At 35.3% G+C, this 12687-nt stretch overlaps 1 protein-coding gene across 1 annotated transcript in view; it reads left to right on the plus strand.

The window, feature by feature from the left end:
- GPR158 (G protein-coupled receptor 158) overlaps nt 1–12687 on the plus strand; it is a 420682-nt gene that overhangs the window by 203569 nt on the left and 204426 nt on the right. Inside the window, exon 3 of the mRNA XM_032349655.1 lies at nt 3488–3590. Within this exon, the coding sequence (XP_032205546.1) occupies nt 3488–3590 (103 nt within the window). The remainder of the gene's footprint in view (nt 1–3487; nt 3591–12687) is intronic.

Below are 12687 nucleotides of genomic sequence, written 5' to 3' on the forward strand. Positions count from 1 at the left end.
TAGGAATCTATTTTTCTCTAAATTCTTGACCTCTACCTCCTTCCATTTGGGTCTGGATTACTCCCAGGAATGTAACTGATTGTAGGTTGTCAAGGCTATCCTTGGCTATATCTCTGCTGATGGCTTAGTAAGTATTGGCATTGTAGGTTCATCGATGAGGGCATCCAGGCTTGTGAGTAGCTACTTCATTCACAGGGATGCTTAAGTCTTAATATAAGAAGCTTACTGTTTATAGAACAGTATCATGGAACAGCTACCTCCATGGAGAAAGAGGTACTGTTTTTTCCATTTCTACCTTCTTGGATTTTTGTGAAGATAAAGCAGAAAGGCTTCGGCTTGAATATCTAAAATGAATGAATGTCTTAAATATCTAAAATTAATATTTCAGGTGAATATTTTAAATGAACTTTAAATTAGAGTTAACTTCTGAAGACTTTTCCCTGTATTACATGGGAATATTTTTAAAATTCTAAATCTTAAAAATTATAGAAAACAGCTCCTCAGTCCAGATATGATGAACATTAGTTGAGTAGTCATCATACTTATGTCGATTTTGAAAAACTAGTTTGAATACTTAACTAGTTGCCTAATCTTGAAAATGTATACGTCTGGGAGGTGTGACACAATTAGACTAGCTACAGAATGGTGATGGCAGATAGAGCAAGAAAGCATGGAAACTTGATTGCAAATTTATAATCATTAATAGAAAAATAAGCAAGATCACTTTTATACTAAGGCAAACCTATATAAGCAATAGCATATTGAGTTACATGCAGGTCCCACAATTTTGAAGTGCAGCAGGATGATATTTTTATTGGTGTTAACTGACTATTTTTTTTCTTTTCTTTGAAAATATAAGTTAATTTAAGAATAGAACAAGGGGTTTGAGGTAACTAATAATTCATATTTCTGTGTTATCTATAATAAAATTGGGAAGTTTTTTTTATGCTCAAGGGACTTTATATTTGTTCATATTTATCTGATCAATTAGGTTTTTTTTTTCAACCTTCATTTTTATCTCAAGTTTAGAGTTAGCTTGTAAAGAGATATTCTTATTCCCATAAACTTTAAATCTGCCTTAAATGTTTAAAATTTTCAACTGCATTACTGTTGTATACTGTCATATTATCAGGGAACTTAATGCTGTTTTAAGGAATAGCATTAACCTCCAAATTCCAGTGAGGCAGAATATTTAAAGTATACTATTGTATTAACAGCATCTAATACTTAGTCTACCTGGATAAACCTATGCTTTATGAATGTTTACTAAATGTAACTCACAAGAAATTTTACATGTTATGTCCATAGTATCACAATCTAGTTAATGAGATAATGATACCACAATGAATTACTCTTCTAAGTATGTTTTGTTGCTTCCTTTCTGCCTAATCTTTTAGCCCTAGAGTGTCTTGAGTCTCACCACTTTGGACCTCTGTCTTTTACAGCCTGTAGGCACTCCCTTAGTGATCTAGTCTTACATGATTTCATGGCTTTACCTATCATCTTTGTGCAAATCAGTCCTAAATATCTAGATATCTTGAATATCTGGGCAAATACATCCCAGATATCTCTCCTAAACTCCCTAAAACTTTATCAGCCTGCCTATTTGATACCTACAGTTAAATTTCACATAGGCACTTCACACTTAATATTTACAAAACTGAACTTTTTCTCTTTCTTCCAAATCTTCTCCATCAGGAGACTTCCCTATGTCAATGGTGGCATCTCCAGTCTTAAGGTTGCTCAGGCCAAAAAAACAGAATAAAACCACCCTATGTTCTTCTCTTCCTTTTATACCCCATGTTTAACCTATTACAACATCTCTGTGTTTCTGCCTTCTTCAAAACTGTATATGAATTTGACTGTATTATTGGTCTTACAAATTAAAAAACTAAGGCTCAGAGAAGTTAAGAGAACATCCCAAGTTCACATAGCTAGTTAGTGATGAAGTCATAATTCAAGTCCTATTTTCTGACTGACCACAAATAATATGTTCTATTCATAATACTAGTGTTTTTGCAAAGTAAGTGTTACAGTTGTTTTTAATTTACATAGTTCAGAAATATCATCTGACCTATTGTATAACTGGATTTTTATAAATAATATGTGTTAATTCATTTAGGTTCTGTAGAAATTTTCTGAGCCCACAGCAGGCATTTCATAAATACTTGCCAACTCAGTTGAATTGATTGGTACTTATCTCTTCTTGTATATTGTTCTGGGTCAGGAACTGTGTTTTTAATTGCAAGTTATAGTTTGATATAAATTGTGTATTGGGTAAAAAAAAAAAAGGCTGGGGTGGTTATATTCAAGGAGGTCTCTTAGAAAGCTCTTTGTTAAACACTTTTTTATTATATCCATATGAATTTAGAACATGTGTTAACTCTTGGTACCTTATATATAAATACTTTTCTATTTCTTGGAGTTTTCATAGTATATAATATTGATCTTGATACCAATCATTAAGCTTAGATTGTGAAATTATTATTTGAATTATTTGGAGTTTTCTCTTCAGGGCTTTTGTATTAAGGAGACATTTTATAACTGAAATATATTAGATTGTAAGATTTTCTAACTGATTATAATGGCAAAAAATCAAAGGATTATCATCATGGTAGAGAGACAGCAGAAATGAAATTTCAGTGTTAACTGTATTCTTGAGACACTTCTGTTTTATTGATGTATTATTTGTATTTTAGTAGAAGTTATTCCATGCTATATAATGAAAAGTAGCAGAAATGAAGTATGTTAAGCCAAATTTGATGAGACTTAAGTGGTATCTTTGAAAGAAGCCAAGATTAAGCTTTTGGGAGATATCTATTATATCTATTGATGTGACATATTTAGAAAGTTGGTCATTTTTTAAAAATTTATGTACATATAGAACACTTATCTATGAAACAGATTTTAGGTAAAGAGTCCTTGGGATCATTATTTTATCTTACATTTTCTCCTGCAAATTTGCACTTTAAAGTTTAATTGTTTTGTTGTTTTACCAATTTATGTTATTTTATTCCAAGGATGAAAATTTGGTAAATTTTTAATTCATAGAAACAATTTTCACATCCCGAATTCTATCCATCTACCTACCCACCTATCTACCTCCCTTTGCTGTGATAGAAATGTTTTACATGGAATCCTTCTTAAGCATTCTTACAGGCTTTGGAAATACCTCTTAAAGCAATAGTATATCTGAGCATTAAACCCAAAAGCCATGCCTAAAAATTCACTCCCTATGGCAACCGAATGAGTTAATGTTGTGGGCGCCTACAGCCATAATGGTGTGTATTTAGAAAGGAAACTCAGTTTGTGGTATCTAAAAAGATGTCTGTTGACAAACAAATCTAAAACAAGAGTTCAAAAAAGAGATATTTATTTCTGGAAAATGTGATAGTTCTGTTATCATTTGCAGTGATGGATATTTGTGGGTCTTTATACTGTGAAATAAACTGTGATCAACTCTACTGCTGTCTTTTCTTTTTCATAGTGTATGCCAATTAAAGGCCTAGGATTCGTGCTTGGAGCCTATCAGTGCATTTGCAAAGCAGGATTCTATCATCCTCAAGACTTCTCAGTGAACAACTTTCAGAGTAAGTGTCCTTTGTTTCTCCGCATAAATATGAGTAATACACACCATTATTAATTATTCAGATTGCCTTTTACCCTTGTTGGAGTTATTTGTTTCAGTCCCCACTGGTTTGACATTCTTTCATTCCTTAAGGAGTTTTGGGTTTGTCATCTACTGAGCCCTGGAGTACCACAAAATAACGTGTTTATTTTAAGTATGTTTTAGTTTTCAGTACACTTCCTGAAAATAATGTTAATTACACAGTAAGATCAGTTGGGATTCTGTTGTTGGGAGCTGTTGCTATAGTAAGTTCCTAAACCCAATTTTGTTAGTTTGTTTACTTTGTTTATTAATTTGTTTATGTACTAGTTTTCTATACTGCATAAAAAACTGGCACAGAGTTAACAGTTTAAAGAACACAAATTTATTATCACATAGTTTTCATTGGTTATCTTTCCAGTCAGAGGTTAGCTTGGCCCCCTGAATCACCAGGCTAAAATTGAGGGGTCATCTGGGTTGTAATCTGATCCGAGGCCCAGGGTCTTCTTCCAAGCCCATTCAGATCACTATCTGGCAGGGCCCCCCCCCACTTTTTTTTTTTTTTTTTTTTTTGCTATATGTTCGTCAGCCTGGGTTTACTCTCAGCTCCTAAGAGTTCCTTAAGGCCTGTCCATGTGACCCTCTTACCACATTGCAACTCACCCTCTTCAAGGCTTACAAAACAGTTTTCTCACTGTGCTCAAGCTGAATCATTTATAACATAAAATAATTATGAGTGAGTGACCCATCATTTTGCCAGGTAAGGTAATCTAATGAAAGGAAAGACTATCTCATCGTATTTACATGTCCACTGACATTCCAGAGGAGGTGATTATACAGGGTGTGTACTCCAGAATCAAAACTTGGTCATCTGCTATTTTATTCCTACTCCAGAAAATGTCGGTGTTATAATTTGAATTTTGACTTTTTACTTTACCTCTAGAGAATGCAGTGTTACCACACTGGCTTGTAGCTGGCTGTTAGACATAAAGAAGGAGTGTAGTGGTAAAAACGGTACTTACATAGGAAGTTAGGGTTTGGGGTTACTAAAACTGAGGTACAGCTATCTTTTAGAGAGCCACTAACAGATCTTTGCAAGCCTTATTATTGGTCTGAATGGGAATTTGCATTTCTATTGGGCATAATTCAAAGGGTACCTTGAGATTGAGACTGAGTTTCTTCCACTGGGAATTTTGGTAGACATTTGTAGATTTCATTTTGTTTTGTTTTCTCCTGGAAAGCATTATTCTTGGTACTGAATCAGTTTACATATAATATATAGACTCTGGAGATGAGTAACATTTTGCTCTCTTCTCCATTGTATAGTTCAATACTCAGCCCCTGTTCTGATTAATAGTTACAGGTATAATTCTAAGATGGCCTCCAAGCTTCTGTTCCCACAGGCTCTGTCCAATACTTTCTCTTCATTGTGGGTAGGATCTGGGAATACAGAGAGGTAGTCACATATAATAGGCTATATTATTGTTGTTGTTGTTGTTGTTATTATTATTACTATGGGGGGGGAGTTATATCATATTGCAAAGGTGTTGGTAGTCAGCTATGTGATTACATTGCATTAAATAAGATTCCCTCCCAGCATAGCCAACTGAAGAGAGATTCTAGTGCCTGCCTTGAAGAAGTAAATTACCTTGTTTTGAGAGGGCCATGTGTCTAAAACCTGAGTGCAGCCCCTAAGAGCTGAGAGTGAAACTCATAGGCAGCAACCAAGAAAATGTGGACCTCAGTTCTTCAACTTCAAGCAATTCAGTTTTTCTAAAAGCCTGACTAGACATGGAGGAGGATCCTCAGCTCCAGATAAGAATACAGCCAGGCCAAAACCTTGATTTCAGTCCAGGGAGACCCCGAGCACAGATCCCAGTTATGTGGCGCCCACACTTCTGATCAACAGAAGCTGGGGAATAATGAATAGGTACTTTAAGTCCCCAGATTTCCAGTAATTTGTTGTATAGCCATAGAAACTAATACAACAATAGGGACAATAACCTGTTTTCAGGGTAGATCCGCTTTTCCTGGTATCTGTGTGGACCAAACCACGGCAATGCCAGAGCTGCTTTGGCATTCTTCACATTTACGGTCCAGACATAACAGATGATTCAACACTGAAGAATTAAGGGAATAGGTTTTAGCTTATGTTCTGTGAAGGTATTTTGTATCTGGTTTACCCACATTTGTTCTCAGCTCCCACTATGTGACTGAAATAAAACATCTAAATATTTTAGAACCAGAGAATGACTATGCCATTTGCTTATAACACCACCAGGAGAAACTAGTTAACCTTTAACAACTTATCTTTATTTAATTTGCACACTCCTACTTTCTTCCTTATTTTAAAAGCCAGCGTTTTTCACTGGACCTACTTTCCCTAAGAAAAGGCAGCTTCTCTACGAAAACCTAACTCCTGTGTTGTACACACTGAAGCCATGGAAAAGAGGCCACAGTTTTAAAAGATGATCTATATTTAGACATTAGCTGTGATTCAGCTTTGACCTCAGCACATACTTAACCAGACCTGACCTTCCTCAATGACAGAGCAGAAAGCCAGCTACATGTTATAATTTGAAGTCAGTAAAGTGTGCTTTGACCAAAACTGTCTTTCCTGGTGGCCTTGTCCAGTTGCAGGAAAATCTATTATTATTCATTCCTTACTCTAAAGAAAGAATACAGTGATCTGACCAAGAATGCAGGTTCTAACTTACCAGGGTAATCAACTGAGGACTATCCAAACATTTTTTTTTTTTTTTTTGTATTCCTGGTTATTATTAAAACATGTACTACTTATCTCCATGTTTTAATATATTCAGTCTTTTAATCATAGTATCCAGGCTGCTCGTATTGATAGTTGTTTTCTCATGTTCTTAAGGCGCTACCCTTAAGGAATGACTATGTGTAGGTCTGGAACGAAGGGTAAAGAAGGCATTGAAGACCCTCATTTTGGGGGTCTTCATATGTGATATGCGATATGAGATAATGAGATAACACATGTGAACCTGCAAGCATAGTACATGGAATGTTATGTGTTCGCAGGTGTAGTAAGTGATAAACATCAGTGATGTGTGTAGAGATAATCCTTAAACATCATTTGTCATTAGCACTTTACCTCACATTTTATCATACTGACCAATTTTTTAAGACTAGAACTTTCGAGAATAAATTTGACATGGATGGGGACAGCAGAAGCATAACAACCAGTGCTGCATTGAGAAGGGCGGTGGGAGAAATCCTTGGGAGCTAGAGGCAACAGGAGGAAATTCGTGGCCTGATCAGGAGAGTAGGATACAGAAAACAGCAAAGAATGTACCTCAAAGATTAAATTCACTTACTTTACAGTTGTACATCGAAAAAAAAATCTGAAATCCCCATGTCTGTTATTGTCATGTTACTGCATTTGGAGAGAAGAGCTGAAATATAGTGCTGACATCTTAGAGAAAATATAAATGTGACTTAAAAATCCTGTTAAACTATGAAGCGATTTAAAATCTTTATTCAGACTAAGACCCACAGTAAACAAAGAGCTTGTAAAGACCAACAAGGCTATGTTTAAATGACATGATTTTAAATTGTGCTGACAGCCCAGAGACTGTGTTCTAGGCATCTCTCATGAAACTGGTGGTCATATGTGAACTAATAGGATCTGACATCTGGATGGTAGCGGGATTTCAGAATAACCAAGTACTGATGTCTAACTGTCTCCTCAAATCCGGGCTGTTCACTTCCAGGTTGATGAAAAAGAAGCTTATGACATGCTCATGTCTCTCAAATCCATCTATCTTAATATGAATTCTGTCTTGAGTGAAATCTCTTTTCTCTTTTCGGTAGATACATTCCCAGCCTTCAGTCTTAGTCCTCTTGTCTTTTGGATTGACTTTGGCTCATGTACCTTTCCAGAAAAACCTAATTACAAATGACCCAAACAGGGACCAAAACAGTCCCTGTTTTGGCAACTCCGGTGCTAATGATGGGAGAAGGCGGAGGACAAGAATGTAGAGATTTAAAAAAGGTATTATCTTGGGGAAAAAGAAAAAGAAGCTCTTTGAAAGCAGGTACAATATAGGGATGCTGAACTCTAAGCAAATTGTTAAGCAAGGCTAACCTTTCTGGAATAAGTTTATCCCTCCTCTTTTTCATGGCCAGTGAGCTGGAGATACTTGGCTTTCTGCAGACTAGGTACCACCCCCAAATTTAGAACAGATTAAGAGAGCTCGAACATCACAGTCTAATTATCAGCATTATCACTTTTGCTGTTGGTCTGACTTCAGCCTTGGGATCTGATCCACTTTGCTGTATTACAATTAGTCCTGATCAGTTTTTTTCCAGTTGTAGTAGCGCAATTACCCATCTAGCTGTGCTTTTGTTTTTGCCTCCTTCATTTGCCTAGTATTCAGTTTTCGTGTCTTCTTTCGTTAGTCCTGATCATAGTGAATGAAGTTGTCACTCAATGTGTCTGGAAGATGGGGTGAGTTGCCGGTGGAAGGGTTTCTGGAGCTGTCCACATGGATTCTTAGACTCTCGACTCTCTCATTTAATCTGTTAGTCATTGGTTATGTTCTTTCTAAATGTTGGGACATACTCCATACCATGTTGGGCTTCCCTGGTTGTTTACTTTCTACCAGTGTTGAATTTCTATCATAGTTAAGCACAGTAATTAAGAACATAGGTGCCTGGGTGGCTCAGTGGGTTAAAGCCTTTGCCTTTGGCTCGGGTCATGATTCCAGGGTCCTGGAATCAAGCTCCGAATCAGGCTCTCTGCTCGGCAGGGAGCCTGCCTCCTCCTCTCTCTCTCTCCCTGCCTGCCTCTCTGCCTACTTGTGATCTCTGTCTGTCGAATAAATAAATAAAATCTTTAAAAAAAAAAAAGTACATATTCTTTGGAACAAGTCTAAGTTGCATTTGAATCCTGGCTCTACTACTTTCTTGAACTGTGCTATATTCTTTCATTTCCCTAACCTACATTTATGACATATGTAAAATCGGGATAATATTACATGCTTTATAAAATTGTTATAAGGATTAAATAATAAATTCAAAGTTCTAACCATGACACATATCAAATGCTCAAAAGTGTTGTTGTTCTGATGATTATATTTGGAAGTTTATTCCATTTCCCTCTTTCCCTAAGTATTTCCCCATTTTTCTTCCTTTCATCTAGTCTCTGCTCTACTTCCCAGCAAAGGATCATATTCCCATGTCCCCAAATTTTTTCTTTCAATCTTTAAAATGGGCATCGCTCTCATATATAATTTTCAATCATCCAAAAATCTTTCTTCTTCCTACTACCCCCCAAATTTACTTCATTAGATAAAAAATGTTTTTATTACTACTTTTATTTAGTTATATTATTTTACTTTATTGGACTGCTAACTTGAGCTTCACTGTTGTAAATAATCATCTTCCCTAAAATATTTTTTTAAAAACTTCTGGCAGGGAAATCTGACTGTCAGTCATTCGCATATAAGCTCATTGTAATAGGCAGAATGATATCTGTTCCCACCCCCCAAAGATTGGCGTGTTCCCATTTTTCACAATCTTTGACTGTATTACCTCACGTGGCAAAAAGGGACTTTGCTGATGTGATTAAGTTACAGACCTTGAGATGAGAACGTTATCCTTGATTATTAGGACCATTCTAAGTCCCAATAATAACAGGAAACTTTACTGTCTGTAGTCAAGAGACTACAGGTGTCAAGAGACACCATTCCTGTCAGGGCACAGGAATGCTCAGAGAAATGCTACATGCGGACTTTGAAGATGGAGGTAAAAACCCAGCGAAGGAATGTAGGTGGTCTCAGGAAGCTGGAAAAGGCGAGGAAATAAAATCTTCTCTAGATTTTCTAGAAAAAAAAAAATAGCCCTGCTGACATCTTGATTTGAGCCAAGTGAGACCCACGTCAGACTTCTGACCTATAGAAGTGTAAGAATGAATATAACTATATTATGTTTCATTTAAGAAGCAATATAAATTTTTGGGAATTGTTTTCTTATTTTTAAGACACTGGGTTTGTGGGAATTTCTTAAAGCAGCAATAGAAAACTAGTACATTCAGCTTGCTTCCTACCCAACATTCTTTCCAATGTTCACAGTAGGCCACAGTGCTTTCTCTAGAGGAAATTATTAACAATTCCAAATAATTGACTCAACAACAGATCTGGGCCTTTGCATCAAACGTACTTTGGTTTTAATCTTGTGTCTTTTTAGTAGCAGGAGACTTGGGAAATTTTCTCATACATTCTGAGATTCTCTTTCCATATTCATAAAGCAGGAATAGTAGGATCTATTCCTTATCTGTTGTGAGGAAGGGGTAAATGAGACACCATACTGTATCCCTAAAATGATGGTGATTGTTATATTAATGTGAATATGGAAAATTTAATCCTTTTCTTTCTAGTATTTGTGAATTGGATATTGTAGGGATTGAATGAATAAAGTGCCTACTGGCCAAAAAAATCCATTTGGGCCTAATAATTTTATAAGTCATAGCAGAATCTTTTTAAGATCTAAAATGGTATTTTTGTCCAAAGAAGAATACTAAAAATGTCAGAGACAATAGAAAAATGAATATAAAATGTATAAGTAAGCATATAGAAAGGTAGGGAAAAACTTGAAATCTGACTATATTCATGGTGAGGAAATACAAATTTTAAAATGCTTGTACTGGGTGGGACGCCTGGCTAGCTCAGTGGGTTAAGCCTCTGCCTTCGGTTCAGGTTATGATCTCAGGGTCCTGGGATCAAGTCCCACATTGGGCTCTCTGCTCAGTGGGGAGCCTGCTTCCTCCTCTCTCTCTCTCTCTCTCTCTCTCTCTCTGCCTGCCTCTCTGCCTACTTGTGATCTCTCTCTGTCAAGTAAATAAATAAATTCTTACAAATAAAATAAAATAAAATAAAATGCTTGTACTGGGCCTTATTTTGAACTTATTTTCACAACTACCCATTTGTGATGCAAGTATATGATATTAGCTAATACTGATTTTAGGATATGCAAATATACATTCATGTCCTAACAAGAGGAATCATTTTGGATAGCAGTCTAAGTATACGCATATTCCACTAACTCTTCTCTCCATGTGGATATTATGCATATTGAACCAAATATACACAGAAATCTCCTGAATGTTGGTTACTCATGTACCTGTACCTTTCTCCACTTAATTTTTGGATGTGATTTTAACAACCTGAAGACTAGAGGCAGATTACTTTATCATCCTAACCCATCAAATAACAAATAACAATATATCTTCCCATGTTTAACTAATTGCAGCATCTTAAGTCCAAACCTTGATGGATGAATATGTTTTCCTCTAGTTCTTCCCCCGCCCTTGGTTCTAATGAGAAAGCAAATATGTATATAGAAAGGAGATGTTTAACCTAATGTTGATTTCATTAGGTTATTTGTACCATTGTTTGTCCATAGAGCTAATGTTGAACTCTCATTGTCTGACGTGATTCTGTTACTTCGAGCTGAATTATGTTCATTGTGATTCATCTTTTTCTCACGTGTCTGTAGAATGGAAGGAGGAGGGGTTCATGGCATATGGGCACATGGGCTAGTCTTGCAAAGGTCCAGACTCTATCTTTCTCTGCCAGAGCCAGTTCCCATCACTGAGAGCTGCAGTACCTCCAAGAAGGGACCTCTGGTTGGTCTGCCGATTGACTTATGTTCAAAAAACCCATCTGCCAAAAATATTATTGAGCACTGACTGTCCCAGACATTCTTTTAAGCAGTACAGAAAAAAAGTGTCTAAGCTTCCAGGACAGACCCACCTCTTCCCAGAACATTATTGTAAATACCCACAAACAACAAATGAAGGCAGTCTTGAGTAAAATAATTAGTAAATAATTAGTAAATGATTAGTAAATCAGATCAAATGTAAGAGCTTTTAAGATTTAACTAGCCTTAAAATGTTGTCATGTTTCCTCTCCAATTTCAGATATTCAGATATTACCTATTTGCTCTTGTGAAAACAGTTTTATACTTCTGGCACTTAAAAATGTTACTCAGCAAAACATTTAATATTTCCATCTGATGTTTGTACTATGAAGACCTGAAATACATAACTTCTACTTCAGTCCACTTCAACTCATTCTATTCTGAATCAGAAACTCAGTACTTTTCTTCCATAAAACATAGGAAGAAAACTTTCTGTGGTACATTTTGACAGTAGGTACCACAAGTCATAAAAATGTGAGTACATTTTGATCTATCAGGTTGATACTTATATTCCAAGGAAATATCAATCTAAGAGATTAAGAAAGTTATATATTTTTTATTTTTTTTTAAAAGGAGCAGAAAAAAACTATTCTTTTAATTTGTTCCATCAGTTGAATCTTCAGAAAACCAAACCAAAAAACTGATACTTTAAGAAAATTTTCAAAAAGTTTTAGTGTTTCATCAGCAATGACCAATTTACCACTTAGGTTTTTATGGTAGATGACAAAATTTGTCAATGGATACACAATGTAATTTTTGTTTTGGTAGAAGGCATTCAAGTAGAACTTTGTAAGTTTTCTAATGTTATCTACTAATTTAATTCTCAAGTCTCATGACAATATTGCCTTGTTGAAGGAGAAGTTACTACATTATTTGTAACATTATTTGTAAGGACAACTTTTATTTTTAATAATGCAGTTTAACCTTTCCTGAACTCTCTTGTGGAAATTGGTATTGCTGTAGGAATAACAGCACTATTATCTGAAATCGATATTTAATAAGTGATAACTAAGAAAATTACTGAAAACTGTGTCTCTGGTTTTTTTTTGTTGTTGTTATTTTGAATTGTCTAGCTTATTTCAATAGATTTTTTTGTAAAAATCTGCAAGTAGAGCGAAATTTTTAGAAAAGCATTGTTAATACTGCTAACTGTTCTAATATTAGAATATCAAAGGGCAGTACAAAGTTTAAAAGAACAGCATAAAAATGAAGTGCTCATTATGGAATCATCTCTACTTTCTAGTTTAATGTTAGAAAGTATTACACTTTATTATTCAATGTTAAATAATGTAGCCAACAATAACATACAGGTACAGGATTTAATATTATATGTATCTAGTATACATTATTTTTCA

This window comes from Mustela erminea, chromosome 6, assembly GCF_009829155.1.
Source record: "Mustela erminea isolate mMusErm1 chromosome 6, mMusErm1.Pri, whole genome shotgun sequence".
NCBI classification, from domain to species: domain Eukaryota; kingdom Metazoa; phylum Chordata; class Mammalia; order Carnivora; family Mustelidae; genus Mustela; species Mustela erminea.